The sequence below is a fragment of the Oncorhynchus mykiss genome, chromosome 17 (assembly GCF_013265735.2).
Source record: "Oncorhynchus mykiss isolate Arlee chromosome 17, USDA_OmykA_1.1, whole genome shotgun sequence".
NCBI lineage: Eukaryota > Metazoa > Chordata > Actinopteri > Salmoniformes > Salmonidae > Oncorhynchus > Oncorhynchus mykiss.
The window spans coordinates 12,785,516-12,805,894 of NC_048581.1; the positions used below are offsets into that span (position 1 = coordinate 12,785,516).

At 44.7% G+C, this 20,379-nt stretch overlaps 3 protein-coding genes across 9 annotated transcripts; all 3 read right to left on the reverse strand.

Annotated features, from left to right (window-relative positions):
• Window positions 1-506: 506 nt before the first annotated feature.
• On the reverse strand, window positions 507-8,149 carry LOC110493413 (exosome complex component CSL4). 3 transcript variants are annotated; one of them, XM_036949044.1, is made up of 8 exons: window positions 8,009-8,147; window positions 7,042-7,157; window positions 6,082-6,156; window positions 5,751-5,839; window positions 5,431-5,464; window positions 3,181-3,231; window positions 2,814-2,898; window positions 507-1,816 (listed from the first exon to the last, which is right to left on the reverse strand). In XM_036949044.1, exons 1-8 carry the CDS (start codon window positions 8,034-8,036, stop codon window positions 1,710-1,712), a joined length of 585 nt encoding a protein of 194 aa, XP_036804939.1. In that variant the 5' UTR covers window positions 8,037-8,147; the 3' UTR covers window positions 507-1,709. The 3 variants fall into 3 exon arrangements, with proteins under 3 accessions (XP_036804939.1, XP_036804938.1, XP_036804937.1); XM_036949043.1 differs by lacking the exons at window positions 507-1,816; window positions 8,009-8,147 and adding exons at window positions 1,841-2,666; window positions 7,496-7,941; XM_036949042.1 differs by lacking the exon at window positions 507-1,816 and adding an exon at window positions 1,843-2,666 and having other exon boundaries at window positions 8,009-8,149.
• A 492-nt stretch (window positions 8,150-8,641) lies between these two features.
• On the reverse strand, window positions 8,642-11,681 carry pgam1b (phosphoglycerate mutase 1b). 2 transcript variants are annotated; one of them, XM_021567664.2, is made up of 5 exons: window positions 11,664-11,681; window positions 11,386-11,555; window positions 10,477-10,751; window positions 10,078-10,258; window positions 8,642-9,796 (listed from the first exon to the last, which is right to left on the reverse strand). In XM_021567664.2, the coding sequence occupies exons 2-5, from the start codon at window positions 11,522-11,524 to the stop codon at window positions 9,627-9,629; spliced, it is 765 nt and encodes a 254-aa protein (XP_021423339.1). In that variant the 5' UTR covers window positions 11,525-11,555; window positions 11,664-11,681; the 3' UTR covers window positions 8,642-9,626. The 2 variants fall into 2 exon arrangements, with proteins under 2 accessions (XP_021423339.1, XP_036804936.1); XM_036949041.1 differs by lacking the exons at window positions 11,386-11,555; window positions 11,664-11,681 and adding an exon at window positions 10,847-10,982.
• Window positions 11,682-11,837: 156 nt separating this feature from the next.
• LOC110485451 (M-phase inducer phosphatase 1) lies at window positions 11,838-19,716 on the reverse strand. 4 transcript variants are annotated; one of them, XM_036949037.1, is made up of 12 exons: window positions 19,306-19,716; window positions 18,926-19,107; window positions 18,563-18,711; window positions 18,165-18,207; window positions 17,850-17,883; window positions 17,556-17,714; window positions 17,271-17,378; window positions 17,047-17,109; window positions 16,592-16,690; window positions 13,456-13,679; window positions 13,179-13,296; window positions 11,838-12,329 (listed from the first exon to the last, which is right to left on the reverse strand). In XM_036949037.1, the coding sequence occupies exons 1-12, from the start codon at window positions 19,363-19,365 to the stop codon at window positions 12,204-12,206; spliced, it is 1,365 nt and encodes a 454-aa protein (XP_036804932.1). In that variant the 5' UTR covers window positions 19,366-19,716; the 3' UTR covers window positions 11,838-12,203. The 4 variants fall into 4 exon arrangements, with proteins under 4 accessions (XP_036804932.1, XP_036804933.1, XP_036804931.1 ...); XM_036949038.1 differs by having other exon boundaries at window positions 13,456-13,748; window positions 18,926-19,102; window positions 19,306-19,710; XM_036949036.1 differs by having other exon boundaries at window positions 13,456-13,748; window positions 18,590-18,711; window positions 19,306-19,710.
• Window positions 19,717-20,379: the final 663 nt, after the last annotated feature.

Below are 20,379 nucleotides of genomic sequence, written 5' to 3' on the forward strand. Positions count from 1 at the left end.
ATGGATGTAAACGTATGTGTGCACAATGAGATAAATAACATGTGTGTATGGAACATTTCTGGGATCTTTTATTTCAGCTCATGAAACATGGGACCAACACATTCATATTTTTGTTCAGTGTATAGGAGTACTGTGTGACATAAAGCTGCACCTATACACCTGTGGTATCAAGGAGAGCAGAGCTGTGTGTGTTTCTGCCTTCTGACTGGTCCAGTATGTGATGCTTCCTGGCTGTATGATATGAGAAGGTTGTTAGCGTCCTGAATTGCACCCTACATAGTGCACTACTTTTGACCAGTGGGCCTATGGGCCCTGTAGTGCACTATATAGGTAATAGTCTAGTACGGTCAACTAATGCCTTAACTGAACATGACATGATAAAAACTGGCAGTTGATAAGCTGTCAATTAGACATTTAAACAGCATAGAATTGTTTTACACAGTCAACAAGTGGACATGATGAATGATGGTCAGTTGGGGCTCTCTTATATAAAGGACTTCATTTAAAAAAAGACATCTTTAAAATGAACCTTTCTGATAACAGGTAAATAACATTGGAACAGGGTGAGTAGTTCATACATGATACACTTTATTTGACTCCTAAAAACACATGTGCCTCTGACAAGTACAGGAAGAAATGAGACGAAGAAACAACAGAAATATTGTTTTGAAACGACAGAAGAAACACCTCTTGGAGAAAACCAACCAGACATCTCCGTTTCTCTGACTTGGTGCAGAAAGGTCCACGTGGTCGTATGAGTCCAACGGTGCCGCCACAAAACGCCACGCGTTTCACTGCAACATCTCAACTGTTAGCCGTCTAAGGCCCAATCCCAAATCAAGCCCTACTCACTAGCGTGTAGGGTTTAAGGGTCGATTTGGAATTGGGCCTGTCTGTACTGGTGACTGTCACCCCGGGGCTGTGGTCTGATTCTATAACTCATTCACTACCCCTCATGGATTTAAAAGGAAAGGACGGGTGGAAGAGATATGCTATGTTAATCCATGGGGGGGGATACATGAGAGCACAGTTCAGGGAGAAGGGTATGGGATCAGAAGGTGACCCCGGATCAGAAGGTGACCCCGGATCAGAAGGTGACCCCAGATGTTATTTATTCCTGCTTCTAAAGGGCTAGTATTGTAGCCCAGTAGATTCCTCCCTCTACAACCTACAGCAAGGCAGCATTTCTCTCTCACCTGGTTCTACAAGGCTACAGTAGAGGTGCAGGCTTTTATTCCAGTCCAGCACTAACGAGACTGAGTCAGCCAATCAAGGCCCCAGTGATCAGTTGAATCAGGTGTCCTAGTGCTGGGTTGGAACAAAATCCTGCACCTCTACTGTAGCCCTCCAGAACCCGGAGGGAAAAAAATGCTGCCTTGCTGTAGGTTGTAGAGGGAGGAATCTACTGTTGAGGTATCCCTCCTGAAAATAAGGCTGTGTGTGTGTCGAGGTATCCCCCCTGAACACAAGGCTCTGTGTGTGTGTGTCAGGTCAATGACCTGTGTACTATATAAGCATCATGTCCAAGCATCTGTACATGACCTCTAAAATATTTTGGTCCTTTGTACACACAATGCATCGTTCACAATCCAAGTGTGAGTGTGTTTGTCTCTCTATCAGAGATATGGAAGCTGTGTGTTTCTTGAGGAAGGGAAAGGGGTCCCTGCCGGGGGGGGCTGGAGGGGTGCACGCCACCCACTGGTCCCTGCTCAGGCCTGCAGGTACTCAGGTTGCACCCTGGCCACCTTGCGGAACTCTTTGGCGTGTGTCCGTGGGCACTGCATCTCACACCAGCTGATAGGCACCATCTGGGCTCCTGAGAGGAGGGAAACAGAAATATACTACTGATAGACACCATCTGGGCTCCTGAGAGGAGGGAAACAGAAATATACTACTGATAGACACCATCTGGGCTCCTGAGAGGAAGGAAACAGAAATATACTACTGATAGACACCATCTGGGCTCCTGAGAGGAGGGAAACAGAAATATACTACTGATAGACACCATCTGGGCTCCTGAGAGGAGGGAAACAGAAATATACTACTGATAGACACCATCTGGGCTCCTGAGAGGAGGGAAACAGAAATATACTACTGATAGACACCATCTGGGCTCCTGAGAGGAGGGAAACAGAAATATACTACTGATAGACACCATCTGGGCTCCTGAGAGGAGGGAAACAGAAATATACTACTGATAGACACCATCTGGGCTCCTGAGAGGAGGGAAACAGAAATATACTACTGATAGACACCATCTGGGCTCTTGAGAGGAGGGAAACAGAAATATACTACTGATAGACACCATCTGGGCTCCTGAGAGGAGGGAAACAGAAATATACTACTGATAGACACCATCTGGACTCCTGAGAGAAGGGAAACAGAAATATACTACTGATAGACACCATCTGGGCTCCTGAGAGGAGGGAAACAGATATATACTACTGATAGACACCATCTGGACTCCTGAGAGGAGGGAAACAGAAATATACTACTGATAGACACCATCTGGGCTCCTGAGAGGAGGGAAACAGAAATATACTACTGATAGACACCATCTGGGCTCCTGAGAGGAGGGAAACAGAAATATACTACTGATAGACACCATCTGGGCTCCTGAGTGGAGGGAAACAGAAATATACTACTGATAGACACCATCTGGGCTCCTGAGAGGAGGGAAACAGAAATATACTACTTGACAAAAGTGTCAGTTGGTTTCAGTTAACCAAGGCTTGTGTTAAGGAGGGTAACCTAGGGTTAAGGACAGCCCTGGGCTAAGAACAGCAGTGTTGTTGTCATGTGACCAGTCTCACCTGCTTCACTGTGGGCTACCACCACCCCCAGCTCGTTCTCTGCTGTGGTCAACAGGTAGTTGGACTGGACGTCTCCCAGGGAGATCTGGGGGTCAGGAGGTTAAAGGGCAACACTTGGAAAGGCACAGAATCAGTCATCTTGATCACATAATGAGTAGTTATTTGGGATGCAAGGTGATTCATAGATCAGTGGTTTTGTGCGTTCTGTCTGGCTGATTTCGAACATTCACAATTGAACATTTAAGCAATATGGTGAAAGCTACACTGCACTAAGGGAATAGAACCAGCCCAACATCAGTCACTGGTTGACTGTCCCTGTGTTACTACCTAGTTACTGAACTGGAAAGACTGTCGAAAGGAAGGATACGACTTTAGCCAGGACGATGTCTCCAGGACGGAAGCTTTTATACGTCTCCACCTGCAACAGAGGTCAAAGGTTATAGTGGTTCCCAGTCTATTACAATTAAAAAACGAGCTAAGACGGTATGACGTCATGACAAACAGTAACAGACGGTATGACGTCATGATAAACAGTAACAGACGGTATGACGTCATGATAAACGGTAACAGACGGTATGACGTCATGATAAACAGTAACAGACGGTATGACGTCATGATAAACAGTAACAGACGGTATGACGTCATGACAAACAGCAACAGACGGTATGACGTCATGATAAACGGTAACAGACGGTATGATATTTCATGATAAACAGTAACAGACGGTATGATATTTCATGATAAACAGTAACAGGCGGTATGACGTCATGACAAACCGTAACAGACGGTATGACGTCATGATAAACAGTAACAGACGGTATGATATTTCATGATAAACAGTAACAGACGGTATGATATTTCATGATAAACAGTAACAGACGGTATGACGTCATGATAAACCGTAACAGACGGTATGACGTCATGACAAACAGTAACAGGCGGTATGACGTCATGATAAACAGTAACAGACGGTATGACGTCATGACAAACCGTAACAGACGGTATGACGTCATGACAAACAGTAACAGGCGGTATGACGTCATGACAAACAGTAACAGACGGTATGACGTCATGACAAACAGTAACAGGCGGTATGACGTCATGACAAACAGTAACAGGCGGTATGACGTCATGACAAACAGTAACAGACGGTATGCCGTCATGATAAACAGTAACAGACGGTATGACGTCATGACAAACAGTAACAGACGGTATGACGTCATGACAAACAGTAACAGACGGTATGACGTCATGACAAACAGTAACAGGCGGTATGACGTCATGACAAACAGTAACAGACGGTATGACGTCATGATAAACAGTAACAGACGGTATGACAAACAGTAACAGACGGTATGACGTCATGACAAACAGCAACAGACGGTATGACGTCATGATAAACGGTAACAGACGGTATGATATTTCATGATAAACAGTAACAGACGGTATGATATTTCATGATAAACAGTAACAGACGGTATGACGTCATGATAAACAGTAACAGACGGTATGACGTCATGACAAACGGTAACAGACGGTATGACGTCATGATAAACAGTAACAGACGGTATGATATTTCATGATAAACAGTAACAGACGGTATGATATTTCATGATAAACAGTAACAGACGGTATGACGTCATGATAAACCGTAACAGACGGTATGACGTCATGACAAACAGTAACAGGCGGTATGACGTCATGACAAACCGTAACAGACGGTATGACGTCATGACAAACAGCAACAGACGGTATGACGTCATGACAAACAGTAACAGGCGGTATGACGTCATGACAAACAGTAACAGACGGTATGATATTTCATGATAAACGGTAACAGACGGTATGATATTTCATGATAAACAGTAACAGACGGTATGACGTCATGATAAACAGTAACAGGCGGTATGACGTCATGATAAACAGTAACAGACGGTATGACGTCATGACAAACAGTAACAGGCGGTATGACGTCATGACAAACAGTAACAGGCGGTATGACGTCATGACAAACAGTAACAGGCGGTATGACGTCATGACAAACAGTAACAGACGGTATGACGTCATGATAAACAGTAACAGATGGTATGACGTCATGACAAACAGTAACAGACGGTATGCCGTCATGATAAACAGTAACAGGCGGTATGACGTCATGACAAACAGTAACAGGCGGTATGACGTCATGACAAACAGTAACAGGCGGTATGACGTCATGACAAACAGTAACAGGCGGTATGACGTCATGACAAACAGTAACAGACGGTATGACGTCATGATAAACAGTAACAGACGGTATGACGTCATGACAAACAGTAACAGGCGGTATGACGTCATGATTAACAGTAACAGGCGGTATGACGTCATGATAAACAGTAACAGGCGGTATGACGTCATGATAAACAGTAACAGACGGTATGACGTCATGATAAACAGTAACAGGCGGTATGACGTCATGATAAACAGTAACAGACGGTATGACGTCATGATTAACAGTAACAGACGGTATGACGTCATGATTAACAGTAACAGACGGTATGACGTCATGATTAACAGTAACAGATGGGTCTATATGATTCAAACAGTGGGGGAACTTTAGATTGATTCAAAAACATACCCTGTCTTTTTCTGTTGCTCGTACATCTTCTTTCCTGTGTATATTTGTGTAGTAAACAGTAGATTAGTTTTGATCAGATTTGAAGGTTATGGCATCCTGTTCTCTATATAGTCCCAAATGGCACCCTATTCCCTATATAGTCCCAAATGGCACCCTATTCCCTATATAGTCCCAAATGGTATCCTATGTAGTGTACTACTTGTGACCAGAGCCCATAGGTTGCCATCTGGACCCCAGACAAAAGTAGTGCACTGAATAGGGACTAGAGTGGCATTTGGGACACTCCATGAGAATAACAGTAATAAGACAATCCCTGTTACCGGATGGTTCCTCTAAAACGGTCCTTCAGTGGCGTGGAACCAACGTAGAGGATGTGGACCTTGGCAAACCTGGGGTTGATACAGGTCACCTGGACAGGAAGGGAGACCGATCAGGGCGGTTATCAATGAGGTTAAACACACACACACACCTATTGTTGAGAGCTTGGATCAGTGACAAGAGCACCTCACCTCATCTATCAATCCTCAAAAGTACTCTGTCTGGTTTAATCCAGGTGATGTGGTGCTAAAAAGCTGTGCACGTGGGTCTACAACAACTACCAGGGTGTACAAGAAGTGGACACGCGCACGTCAAGGGCCCTCCAAACCTCACCTTACAGGTCACTATGGCTCCTACATCTGGTAGTAGCTGAGCCTCGGTTTCTCTCACCACCGAGATGACTGGTAGCTGCAGACACACACACACACACACACACACACACACACACACGACTGAAGTGTCAATGTAAAGACAAGGAAGGATTAAGGTGTGAACATGTTACATTTCGTTCCCACAACACTGCATAATTCCTCAGGGGTTCCAAGTGAACAAACCTGGAGTGGTTTCTCTACTTCCAGGAATGTTACACAATAAATAACCATTGACGTGAGTCCCACACCCAAACCCAGCCCCAACTGCTTTCCCCCATGCCAATAAACCAGCCACTCCCCTCTAATCCCCTCCTCCTCCTTTCACCTCCTCTCATCGTCCCTCCCCGTCACACTTCTGATCACACCTCATAAATCACATTTCATTTCAAAGCAGACACTCTTATCCAGAGCAATTTCCAGTTAGTTTTTTCCAACTAAGGTAGGTGATCCCGTGCAGCTCAGTTGGTAGAGCATGGTGCTTGGAACGCCTGGGTTGTGGGTTTGATTCCCACGAGGGACCAATATCAAAACAGATGCACTCAAGTCGCTCTGGAGAAGTGTGCTAAATTAGTCAAATTATTAAAAAATGTAAGACAACCACATATCACAGTCACAAGAAGTAAAACCCCTCAATAAAGCAGCTATAATCAGCACTAGTCACAAAAAGACAAGTGTTGTTAGTGCTTAAAAAACCAGCGCAACAGGGGTGTGTTCATTAGTGGCAGACTGTAGCAAAATGTTTGGCTGTTTAGTGTTTACTCTAGGAAACAAACGGAATGGGGAGGAAACTACCTGAATTTGTCCAATAGAAACTTGTTTTTTATGCAAAAGGTTTTTAAGTAAATATTTAGCAAGAGACCAAATGTTTTGTGTTCTGTGACTAATGAATACACCCTGGTACACCCTGTTGTCCCCGTCTCACCTCCTCTCCTTCGTTCTTCCTGAGTACATAGCCTGCTAGCGAGGAGTAGATGTAGCCGTGTCGTAGGTACACCCCAGTACCGGGCATACAGTCTTCTGTGCTGCATAGCCTATCACCTGCAGGGAGAGAGAGATGTATACACACACAGGGAGAGAAACATTTGAACTTTTCGCAGATATCCAGAGACTTACAGTCGCTGCTTTCAACTAAGGTAGATAAGACAACCACTATCATTACCAGACAGACAGAGGTAGAGAGACAGACATGTTTTGTGTAAACAGAGTCCTGCTGATCTATCACATTTCCAATAGTAGAATATAATAATAGTCTGACAAAAACCATCAGAATCGCTAAATCACTCAAGAGTTTCTCGTCCCAGTTCCTGACAAACATATGCGTAAATCAAACGACAATCAAAATAAATCACTGCCCTTATAGTTGACATTTCACTGACATTTAGCCGACATGAGAAGTCCCCGGGGTTAATTCAACATTTGCACGTAGAGTCGATCAAAACAAGAGATGGAACGCTTGGAATTAGTGGGCTCCCCGTTCGCTCCTCCCGGAGGCGGTGGGCAGGGCACTTAAAAAATGTGATGTCTTCTAGGTACTTTTCAAGCCCAACATCGCTAGCTAGACCCCCCAATCTCGTAATTTAGCAAACGATGTCATGCCTTGTACCAAGTGACTATGCATTGCGTTTGTATTTCACATAATGTGGAATAAATACACTAGGTTAGGTCACGCTAGTTAGCTAGAAAACAGTAAAATAGACTGAGTTAGCTACCTAGCTAGGCTAGAACGTAAACGAGCATGTGGTGGCACAGCACGCATTTCCCGTGCTAGAAAGCTATAAATAGCAATATAACCTTCAAAAACATATTGCCTAACGTATTTGTCTAATGGTCTCAAATGTGAAAAGAATGCCATTATCAACTCATTTAAAAGTTTGTAATGTCAGACTCACCTGGAACACACAGCTTCATGGGAGACATGTTTCAAGAAGAGCAGAACGCAAGCCGATTGGATGTGACCTGGAGCTCAAGTCTTTGACGGAAAGGTTGGTCCGCCATCTTTGTTGTGGTTTTCCGGATGAAGTCAGTGTCCTGGTTCTGAGTGCGTCAAGTCTAAAGCGACCTTCTCTCCGTTCCTTCACCTACACTCATTAGAACTCTCATTTAAGATGAGTGCAGACAGGGAATAAAGAACAAGAGATGTATCCAGTATGATCAATGGAAATGTTTTTGTTTTAGAGCAAATTAGAAAATAGTGCAGCCAGACAGAAACGAACAGGCAAGAGGAGAGAACAGTTGCAGGGCTCACGTTTGTTGTAATTGCTCCAGAGCTGGACATCTGCAGGAGCTGGAGTACCAGCACCTACATTTTTCTACTGCCTGAGCTCCTGTTCCTCTTATAGAATATTAGCACAAAAGTATTGTGGAGCTCCTGCAACTAAATATAAACAGTACCAGCACCCAAAATGAGTACTGGCACCTATATCAGTCCAAGTCCAGCACTAAATTGCAGCATACATGTAATCAGCTCAACTCTGCCAAGTCTAGAAATATGCAGCTTGTGAAACAGACAAGGGACACAGTCATTTGACAGCTCATAAATAATAAGATGAATCTTTATTTATTCCACACAGAACACTAAGCACAGGTCAACAACATGACATTAGAATGAGTGGAAGGGGTATAGAACCTCTCCTGAATGAGGACGCCCATTCTACCCATTCTAATTCTATGGTCAGCAGTACAGTACAGAACAAGTCCGCCTGCCCCTTTTAACAATAACCACCAGAACCACGATAACATACTGTTGCCGTAGAGATACAACAATAACAATGAGATTCAATGTTTCCTTTTTCAAACGTGCTCGTCAATGTTTACATACATGTTCACTCAGTGCAAAACTACATGGCAGTAGAAAGCACACTTTCTATCATTTTCCACATTTAGATAAATACTATATATGATGGTCCTGATTCTGTGTTTTTGGATACTGTAAATACTCTATTAGCTGGTCCCTATCCTATGTGTTTTGGGATACTGTAAATACCCTATTAGCTGGTCCCTATCCTGTGTGTTTTGGGATACTGTAAATACCCTATTAGCTGGTCCCTATCCTGTGTGTTTTGGGATACTGTAAATACCCTATTAGCTGGTCCCTATCCTGTGTGTTTTGGGATACTGTAAATACTCTATTAGCTGGTCCCTATCCTGTGTGTTTTGGGATACTGTAAATACCCTATTAGCTGGTCCCTATCCTATGTGTTTTTGGTCAACTCAAACAATCTTGATCAACTCATATTATGATGATCCGTACAATCCAGCATTACTGATTCCTATTGGCTGTGTAATACTGACATCTCAATGTGCAGGAAAGCAAAGACTTATCAAATCCACCTATAGTGTAATGTGATGTGTGTGTTTGTGTGTATTTGAAGTGTATGTGTGTGTTATATACACATATCTGTCTATGTGTAAACATGATAATGTAATGTCACACTGTGTGAGTGATTATTATCATTATAACGTGTCCTAGCCACACCGACGCCTCCTGACCACGCGGGGGCGCAGTGTCTATTTCTTGGCCTTGCCCTGGGCAGCCACAGCCTCCATTGCCTTCTTCACTGTCTCCTCGTCTCCCAGGAACTGCATGGGCCCTACAGGCTTCAGGTTCTTGTCCAGTTCATACAGGATGGGGATCCCTGTAGGCAGGTTGAGCTCCATGATGGCCTCCTCTGACATACCTGGAAGTCAACAACAATAACAACAACAACAACAATCAGTAACATATACAACTAAACACTAGGAAGGTTCAACACCATGATGACCTCCTCTGACATACCTTGAGGTAAATAACAAGAACAAGTCAACAATAACAATCAGAAAAACAACAATATCAGTAACATACCATTACTCTGGCATGACCACTGGAACATGAGTAAGCGTTGAGATGTAGGGAGGTTCTTTCTCCCTCTCTCTCTCCCTTCCTCTATCCATCCCCACCCCACTGCCCCTAGTGACCTACCCTCCAGGTGCTTGACAATGCCTCTGAGACTGTTGCCGTGGGCGGCGATGAGAACCCTCTTCCCGTCCTTGATTTGGGGCACGATTTCATCGTTCCAGAAGGGCAGCGCCCGGGCAATAGTGTCCTTCAGGCTCTCACAGGACGGCAGCTGATCCTCCGTCAGGTCCCCATAGCGACGGTCCTGCAGGAAAGAGAATATTAGTGCTGCAAAGTCAAACCCTGTTAGCCCAAGTCTGTATGGCTGACACCATGATGTCTAATCACAGAATATGAGTTCAGTGGTGTTGTAGATGTGTGTATGCCTCTATGTGCATGCTTCTGTGTGAATGCTTCTGTGTGCATGCTTCTGTGTGTGTACCTCTGTGTGCGTACGTGCGTGTGTGTCCGTATCCCTCTCACCTGGCTGATGTTGTTGTAGAAGTTGTGCTCCTCCTCCATGGGAGGAGGCGGGGTGTCATAGCTCCTCCTCCAGATCTTAACCTGGGCCTCGCCGTGCTTCTCCGCTGTCTCTGCCTTGTTGAGCCCCGTCAGGCCTCCGTAGTGGCGCTCGTTGAGGCGCCAGGTGCGGTGGACAGGAAGCCACATCTGGTCGATCCCGTCCAGGACCAACCACAGAGTCCGGATGGCTCTCTTCAGGACTGAGGTGTAGCACACATCAAACTCATAGCCAGCATCTGAGGAGGAGAGAGAGAGAGAGTAGGGCTTAGAGAGAGAGTGTGTGTGTGTGTGTTGGGAGGGGGGGGGGGGGGGGGGTCAATGAGTGACGTACACATATGGTTCTTTACTTGTGGGTACATCTTAGGTCTCAAGTGGTTTCCTCGTCTCCTTTCCTTCATCTGCACAGAGGTGAAAGAATTACAGGTTACAGTAAATAGCTGGTAGGCATCCACCACCACCATATTACTTATGCAGGTGAAGGAAAGGAGACAAGAAGAGGAGTCCACTTCAGACTATTGAGATGCACCCTTATTTTGGGGGCGAGTTGCTTTAGGCTATCCAGGCTAGGCTATAAGCCAAACACAACCTCAATTTGACCAGCTACACTATAGAGAGAACAGAAATGCTTTCAGGTTGTAGGGGCTGATAACAGTTCACATTATGCCACAGGGCAAGTCCTTCAAGTGATGGTTTAGATAATGCTGCAGTGACACAACTGCCTGTTTCCTCAAGCCGCGCCTTGCGTAACGGGAATAGCCTGCCCTACTATCTGTCAGCAAAACTCTCCATGGCCCTCCATGCCCCGTGTTAATCCTACGAGAGAACGAAAGAGATATACATTATACTGTGTAACAATATAGACCGGGTCACCTTTTAACGCCTGTCCTCCTCTCTTCGCCTCCTGCTCCCCGGTTTCACTGAGGTCCGCGTCGAACCATCCGCAGAAGCGGTTCTCCTGGTTCCAGCAGCTCTCTCCATGACGGATCAGAACCAACTTGTACGCAGCCATCTCGAATCCGTGACGTTTGAATCGACTTCCGCTGTATTTTCGGGAATTTAAGAGCAAAAATCTTGTTGTCAAATGCGGAGAAAATCCCCGCAGTAGTGTCGTGGCTGATATGAAATGAGGATTCGGTTCGAGAGGTTACCTAGGCTGGCTGTTCCGTTGTGAACTTGAAAGCTCCTTCTGAATAATGCCGATAGACTTCCTGCCGCGCTAGACCAATCAGAAACCCTCTCGTGTGCGGTGCGGAGGAAGCGAACGCGCAGTGGAGCACGTCAGCCAGTGAAGTTCAGTGGATAGAAAGCACAGTAGCCTAGGCGACCATCGTATCACAGTGATTACATTTTAGGCCTATGTTTGGTGTATGCGTAGTATTGAGATACTTTATGGGTAACCTATTATTGTATTGCTTGTTTTTATATGTATTATGGGCTACTAATATGCTGCCATATCTTCCTCTCTCTGTCCCTTGCATGAAAAAGGAAGTTTATTATGTCACAACATAAGGCCCTGATAATGACACATTCTTTTTGTATTGAAACAACTTTATTGATAACTCATTTCAAAAGAGATCTGCAACAACCACCTGATACCAATCTATCCAATCTGACAGCAGACTGTAAGGGTGGCAGTCACCATTGTGTAAAGGAAACCGTAGAAACTTGGTATGCAAGCAAGTGTCCAATCAGTGAGTCTTGTAGAGCGGCAGTCTCCTGTGGAGTCGTGACTTGGTCTTCCGTCTGAATCGTCCCAGCTGCTCTCTGTACTCCCGGTGGAGCATGGGAACATAGCCACGCGGCTCACACAGCTCCTAGAAAGGCAGATAAATAGACAGGCAGACAGACAGACAGACAAACAGGCAGACAGATTGAAAGACTTACAAACAGACAGACAGACAGACAGGCAGGCAGGCAGGTAGGCAGGCAGGCAGGCAGGCAGGCAGGCAGGCAGGCAGGCAGGCAGACAGACAGACAGACAGGCAGGCAGACAGACAGACAGGCAGGCAGGCAGACAGGCAGGCAGTCAGGCAGACAGACAGGCAGGCAGGCAGTCAGGCAGACAGACAGGCAGGCAGTCAGGCAGAGGAACAGAGGGAAAATGCATTGAAAGCTTTTATGAATAGGCTGAATAGAAGATCATTTGGAAATGAATACCCCCCCCCCCCTAAATGTCTAAATCATGGGGGTGGGGGTCATGGCTGAGACCTTCAGGGTTGTGTCAACAACACTCTGCGTTGTAACTAGAAACAATGCTCTTGTTTATTCAGAGAGTCAAGGGAAAATGAGGAACGCTTAAAAGACCGTTTGTGATTCACTGCTCTGAGACATCGAATATGAAGAAGATACTGTTTCACTTCGTAGCGATTTTTAGTACAATACCTCTAGCAACCTTGTAAATAGGTGAAGCTGTTGGACTGACAGGGATCTAGGCTCAAGTGTCAGTCGTAACTATCCCTCCCCCCTAACATTTGCTACACTATTATAAGTAGGAAGTATACATTGATTATGAAGAAACTGTCCTATTACATCTCAGTTTAAGACGTGCTTCATAATGTAGCGACTGGACAACCCTCTTGGCGTAACGCTGGTTAGGTTGTTGTAGTGACAGCGATCGGAGCTACCCCCTGAATTCGCTACAATGATGTACTTAGGAACCGTACCGGGTAGCAGGAGTAGAAGTGTCTGTAGCCCCCCTCCAGCAGGTACAGCTCAGGGTAGAAGAGCAAAGGGTAGAGGGAGGCATGGAGCGCTCTGTCCAGCTCTCTCAGGTAATGACATCTACAGGGGAAAGGTGAGAACAGCCAGTATCAGGATCCAGAAGTTGTGTATGTTTGTGGGATGAGGGGTGCATGCAGCGTGTGGGTGGGAATGTGTGTGTGTTTCTCTGTTTGTGTGTGTGTGTTTGTGTGCAGACGAGTGTGTGTGTTGTTCTCTTACAGCCGCGGGCCCCTCTCTGACGAGAACTCGCAGTGGAACACAATCAGTTTCCGTGGCGATAACCCCTCCATGGGTGACCCCTGTTCTGGTGGCGTGGTACCACTTCCGGGTGAATGTGACTGTGAGCTGGACCTCTGTAACACTCCACCCATGGAAGTACCACTGACGCCTGGATCTGGAGCCTGTCCAGGGGGGCTGGTGGGAGCTCTGCCCCAGGAGGAGAGCTGTAAGAGGGCAGGGAGCTGGAGTAAAGCCCCCTGGATCTGAGCCTCGGTGTGGAGGTTGTCTGCCCCCTATGGGACACATGGAGAACAACATAAATATATAAATGTATATATAGTACCAGTCAAAGGTTTGGACACACCTACTCATTCAAGGGTTTTTCTGTATTTTTAAAATATATTCTACATTGCAGAATAATAGTGAAGACATCAAAACTATGAAATAACACATATGGAATCATGTACTAACCAAAAAAGTATTAAACAAATCAAAATATATATTAGATTCTTCAAAGTAGCCACCCTTTGCCTTGATGACAGCTTTGCACACTCTTGGCATTCTCTCAACCAGCTTCACCTGGAATGCTTTTCCAACAGTCTTGAAGGAGTTCCCACAGCACTCCATTACTCTCCTTTTTGGTCAAATAGCCCGTACACAGCTGGAGATGTGTTGGGTCATTGTACTGTTGGAAAAACAAATGATAATCCCACTAAGCGCAAACCAGATGGGATGGCGTATCACTGCAGAATGCTGTGGTAGCCATACTGGTTAAGTAAGTGTGCCTTGAATTCTAAATAAATCACAGAGAGTGTCACCAGCAAAGCACCCCCACACCATCACACCTCCTTCTCCATGCTTAACGGTGGGAACAACATGCGGAGATCATCCATTCACCTACTCTGCGACTCACAAAGACACGGCGGTTGGAACCAAAAATCTCAAATTTGGACTCATCAGATCAAAGGACAGATTTCCACCGGTCTAATGTCCATTGCTCGTGTTTCTTGGGCCAAGCATGTCTCTTCTTATTTTTTGTGTCATTTATTTGGGCTGCAATACTACATGATTCCATATGTGTTATTTCATAGTTTTGATGTCTTCACTGTTATTCTACAATGTAGAAAATAGTCAAAGTAAAGAAAAACCCTTGAATGTGTAGGTGTGTCCAAACGTTTGACTGGTACTGTATATATATATATATATATATAATAATAAACCAAAACCTTGACCATAATATTAATGAAATGTATTTTATTATACATAATAAGTTAACGACTGACTGGTCTGATAACTTATGACCTACAGTATGGGCCTGCTCATCTGAGTCCTCTACATATATATATATATACAGTGCCTTGCGAAAGTATTCGGCCCCCTGGAACTTTGTGACCTTTTGCCACATTTCAGGCTTCAAACATAAAGACATAAAACTGTATTTTTTTGTGAAGAATCAACAACAAGTGGGACACAATCATGAAGTGGAACGACATTTATTGGATATTTCAAACTTTTTTAACAAATCAAAAACTGAAAAATTGGGCGTGCAAAATTATTCAGCCCCTTTACTTTCAGTGCAGCAAACTCTCTCCAGAAGTTCAGTGAGGATCTCTGAATGATCCAATGTTGACCTAAATGACTAATGATGATAAATACAATCCACCTATGTGTAATCAAGTCTCCGTATAAATGCACCTGCACTGTGATAGTCTCAGAGGTCCGTCAAAAGCGCAGAGAGCATCATGAAGAACAAGGAACACACCAGGCAGGTCCGAGATACTGTTGTGAAGAAGTTTAAAGCCGGATTTGGATACAAAAAGATTTCCCAAGCTTTAAACATCCCAAGGAGTACTGTGCAAGCGATAATATTGAAATGGAAGGAGTATCAGACCACTGCAAATCTACCAAGACCTGGCCGTCCCTCTAAACTTTCAGCTCATACAAGGAGAAGACTGATCAGAGATGCAGCCAAGAGGCCCATGATCACTCTGGATGAACTGCAGAGATCTACAGCTGAGGTGGGAGACTCTGTCCATAGGACAACAATCAGTCGTATATTGCACAAATCTGGCCTTTATGGAAGAGTGGCAAGAAGAAAGCCATTTCTTAAAGATATCCATAAAAAGTGTTGTTTAAAGTTTGCCACAAGCCACCTGGGAGACACACCAAACATGTGGAAGAAGGTGCTCTGGTCAGATGAAACCAAAATTGAACTTTTTGGCAACAATGCAAAACGTTATGTTTGGCGTAAAAGCAACACAGCTGAACACACCATCCCCACTGTCAAACATGGTGTTGGCAGCATCATGGTTTGGGCCTGCTTTTCTTCAGCAGGGACAGGGAAGATGGTTAAAATTGATGGGAAGATGGATGGAGCCAAATACAGGACCATTCTGGAAGAAAACCTGATGTAGTCTGCAAAAGACCTGAGACTGGGACGGAGATTTGTCTTCCAACAAGACAATGATCCAAAACATAAAGCAAAATCTACAATGGAATGGTTCAAAAATAAACATATCCAGGTGTTAGAATGGCCGTCAAAGTCCAGACCTGAATCCAATCGAGAATCTGTGGAAAGAACTGAAAACTGCTGTTCACAAATGCTCTCCATCCAACCTCACTGAGCTCAAGCTGTTTTGCAAGGAGGAATGGGAAAAAATGTCAGTCTCTCGATGTGCAAAACTGATAGAGACATACCCCAAGCGACTTACAGCTGTAATCGCAGTAAAAGGTGGCGCTACAAATTATTAACTTAAGGGGGCTGAATAATTTTGCACGCCCAATTTTTCAGTTTTTGATTTGTTAAAAAAGTTTGAAATATCCAATAAATGTCGTTCCACTTCATGATTGTGTCCCACTTGTTGTTGATTCTTCACAAAAAAATACAGTTTTATATCTTTATGTTTGAAGCCTGAAATGTGGCAAAAGGTCGCAAAGTTCAAGGGGGCCGAATACTTTCGCAAGGCACTGTATATGTGTGTGTGTAGAGGACTCAGATGAGCAGGCCTATACAATAGGTTATAAGTTATCAGACCAGTCAGTCGTTAACTTATTATGTATAATAAAATACATTTCATCAATATTATGGTCAAGGTTTTGGTTTATTTCTCTATTTGGTTTACTCAAAAAACATCACCCTGATGTGTCCACCGTGGTACTCATAAGGGTAGCGACAGTCTATGATGAGGAAGTCTCCCACTGTACCGCTGTACTGTCCTCTTAGCAGAGACGCCACCTGCAGGCCATCAGGAGAAATGCACCTCCAGTTTACCACAGTAACAGTACGAGCAGGAGACAACCCTCTAGATACCATAGCTAACAGGATGTTGAAGTCCAATAAGCAGTGTTGTAGTCCACATATGTATCTGATGTGGATATCCTTTATGATTATGATGAAGAGGATGAAGGAGAATATAGAGAGAACATAGAGAGTGGGAGTGGAGCAACAAGGAAAGGAAGGAAGGAAGGAAGGAAGGAAGGAAGGAAGGAAGGAAGGAAGGAAGGAAGGAAGGAAGGAAGGAAGGAAGGAAGGAAGGAAGGAAGGAAGGAAGGAAGGAAAGATGGAGAGATGGAGGAAAGGAGAGGACTTACTGTTTGGGCTGAGACGCAGTGAAGATCCTGGTGTTCCACTCTCTCTACTGGTAACAGTAGTGGCTGTGGACACACACACACACATTAAACATATTGTTCTAGCACAGCACTAACACACCAGATTCAGCCAATCAAGGGCGTGTCCTAGCCTACTATCACCCAGCTGGGGGAGAAAACATTTTTTTTTTACAACGTTGTGAAAATGTTGATGTGAGGTTGCACACCTTGCTGTAATCTCCTGTCAGGGTGTGGTCCTCCATGGTAAAACCCAGGAGGCTACTGGGAGGGAAATGCCGCCTCCTGGCCCTGACCCGCCGTACAGAGAGCAATGCCTGATGAGATACATTGTTTTTAACCAGACTTCATGAAACTAATGTGACACAAATGTGCCCCAGGTTTATAGGGGGATCCTATGTTTATCATTCTCTACCCTCCTCCCCGTCGTGTGCTCTTGTATGTAGGGGTGCAAACTTCAGGGAGCATGGTGGAACACTGCAAATGGATCTCACCTCAACATCTGGCAGCTCCACGTCACCCTGACGGACACGCAAGGCTCCGCCTCCTGGCGGGGAACTCTGACCTTGACATCTGAGACCCCTGACCCCTGGGTCTGACCTCTGAACTGCAGCGCTGCAGAACCGGGTCGACAGCTTCACACGCAGACGCTTCTGGACAACCAGAACCAGAACATCGCATGATGATGTTCCTGAATATAGTTAGAGCCCAGAGTTGTTCCAGTCACTCTGTTCCAATTCCAGGACCTTATTGATTATTATTCCCTCAGTTTCTGTGTAAATACTCACCGTTTTAGGAGCAGAACATGCAGGGGAGAGAAACCTATAAAGTAAATGGTACAATGATTGAAAATGTCATTCAGACAGCAGACAGGATGTGCTGAGGGAAGGACGGCTCCTAATAATGTCTGGAATGGAGTCAATGGAATGATATCAAACACATGGAAACTATGTGTTTGATGTGTTCCTTACCATTCCATTTATTCCGTTCCAGCCATTACTATGAGCCGTCCTCCCCAATTAAGGGGTCACCAGACGCCTGTTATTTGTAGGCACCAAATAATCACTTTGCAATTTTTGCTTATAGAATCCATGTGTCCTCACCTCTCTCCCCTTCTCCTGTTCCCGGAGTCTGTTAGGACATTACCTACATAGAGAGAATATTGTGGGAAAAAATGTAGATATCAAAAGGGAAGCTACACATGTAAATGATTCACAAACTGAAAAGTCATACTCAACATAAGATATACAGAGATTTAAATTCTGGACAAACTGGATTTAAATCCCAATGTTTTTGTCCCAAATTGCACCCTATTCTCTATACACTACCTATACTACCTTTGACAGGGGCCAACATGGGGCTCTAGTCAGAAGTAGTGCACTATGTCGGGAACAGTGTCCCATTTGGGATTGAACAAATAGTTCTGCCTCTGATGCATTCTAACTCTACCCAGCGTCATCAAGCCATGAGGAACCGCTAATCATTGATTAGGATATTTCACCGTCTGTCATCCAGAGCTTGCCCAGACCTGTCGGCGTCTCGTCTCCCTGGGGGGCAAGCCCTCTGCCACAAGTCGAACCCGGCGTGGGCCCAGGGGGACTGGGAGTCACTAGCTCCGGCGTCAGTCGCAGCTTTCTGCGCGGGGTGTCGCTGTGGAGTATGAAATTAAAGTTTGTTTTTTAACTAACAAAGATCAAAAGATGTTCAACTATATAACAACTGGACTTGATAGTCTCCAGTCGCTCTGTTACGCACAACGTCCCAACGTGCCCACATTGTATTTCTTATATTATTCCACATCTCCTAGCCTACACAAAGCTTTCTTTAGCTTTTAAGTAACCGTGATAACTGTGTGTGTACTCACGCGCCGTCGTGGCATCGGAGGCTCTTTAGGCTGAAGGAGAGCTCGGATACAGGTGAGGGTCCGGTGCCCGGTGAAGGTGACAAGCTCCAAACGGTCTCGTTGTGTGACGGACCCGGTAGTGCGTCTCCCGGAGAGATTTCATTCCCAAGTACATTGAATGTCTCCATTCCTCGTCGCCTATTCTATCATAAAACAAGAGCAACAAATTTTGCTTATTTAGAAGTAATCAAGATGTGCCTCAATTCTGTTAAACGTCATGCGTAAAACTACAATCATGCGTCAAATTAGAACCAGCGAACATAACTAAGTCTACACAATATGCATACTATCAAGATACACTATTTGCGAAAAGCTTTTCCAAAAGTGTTCCCAGGTCTCACCTGTGAGATGATGATTATGTTATGGGTCTCCATCCTACCATCACAGCAGAGCTGTTTCATTCAGCCCCTTCCCCGTGGCAACCGTGGTTGCTACAACAAGCCAGCTAGACCGGGCATGCATGGGGCACGTCCCCGCCACTCTCACCAACCAAGCGTCCCTGTTTATCTCTCCTTTCTCCCAAAGTGTTTACTTGTTCACTTCCCTTCACTGATTTGAAAGGAAATTACTAATAAATATACTGTTGGTTATGTTTAGCCTATACCCATACAGTCCTTTAATGAATACTTATAGAAACTCTCACTCTATCCCATCCTCCACCAATCCAGTGCTTTTAGATTTGTGGGAAGTAGTGAACGAGTGCAGACTTCAGTAGAAAGGAGATGGGACGCACACATAGCCGAGAAAGGAGATGGGACGCACGCATAGCCGAGTCACCAACCCAAAACACTGACCGGCCAGGCGGCCACCCACGGTGACTGTGTTGGTGGTGGTTCGTTCCCGTGGTAACGCATCCGCGGGATGATGCGGCATTTGTTGTTATTATGAGGAGCTCCTTCACCTCATGGGGCATATTAAGTTACACAATAAAAAAACAATAAAAAGTTACACAATTGCCTTCAGGCTAAGTACGAAAAATACATGTTGAGACTTCCAAAAGGTGGCCTATGTCCTTCACTGAATAGTAGGCTAAAGTTGGTGATATAAAGGTGTTTGGATGAATGAAGATATAATGCGATATTAGGCATTTCATGTTATCATCATTTCTGACACAAGGCCTATCTGAGACTAACTAGACACTGTATAAATTATCTATCGACTTCCTGGTTAAATAAGAAATGACATTCTAATTCTTCTCCCTCTGGAAATGAATTCATTTGGTCATCATTTACCACTAGTCCATTGATCTGCAGCCATTCTCCAAAATCTATAGCCTAGGGCCCTATACTATGGCTATGCTATATGCTGCTTGCACACAATGTAAACATCTCACCTCTACAGAATGACTACCTGTAGTTGGCTTATTATAGGGCTATACGCATTTTGCATTAAGTGAACCTTATAGCAGTCTTCTT

What these genes read in the sequence shown, in the direction of transcription:
- pgam1b (XM_021567664.2), bottom strand. Translation starts at nt 11,524, where the DNA reads ATGGCTGCGTACAAGTTGGTTCTGATCCGTCATGGAGAGAGCTGCTGG. An exon ending in TCTACAACAACATCAGCCAG is followed by an intron (nt 10,259 to 10,476) that starts GTGAGAGGGATA and finishes TCTTTCCTGCAG; the next exon opens with GACCGTCGCTATGGGGACCT. An exon ending in CATTGTCAAGCACCTGGAGG is followed by an intron (nt 9,797 to 10,077) that starts GTAGGTCACTAG and finishes GTTGACTTCCAG; the next exon opens with GTATGTCAGAGGAGGCCATC.
- LOC110485451 (XM_036949035.1), bottom strand. Translation starts at nt 19,365, where the DNA reads ATGAAACAGCTCTGCTGTGATGGTAGGATGGAGACCCATAACATAATC. An exon ending in CAAGCTCTGGATGACAGACG is followed by an intron (nt 18,208 to 18,562) that starts GTGAAATATCCT and finishes CTCTCTATGTAG; the next exon opens with GTAATGTCCTAACAGACTCC. An exon ending in TGACAGGAGATTACAGCAAG is followed by an intron (nt 17,110 to 17,270) that starts GTGTGCAACCTC and finishes GTGTGTCCACAG; the next exon opens with CCACTACTGTTACCAGTAGA.
- LOC110493413 (XM_036949042.1), bottom strand. Translation starts at nt 8,036, where the DNA reads ATGTCTCCCATGAAGCTGTGTGTTCCAG. An exon ending in ACATCGTCCTGGCTAAAGTC is followed by an intron (nt 2,899 to 3,180) that starts GTATCCTTCCTT and finishes CCTGACCCCCAG; the next exon opens with ATCTCCCTGGGAGACGTCCA. An exon ending in GGTAGCCCACAGTGAAGCAG is followed by an intron (nt 2,667 to 2,813) that starts GTGAGACTGGTC and finishes CCCTCCTCTCAG; the next exon opens with GAGCCCAGATGGTGTCTATC.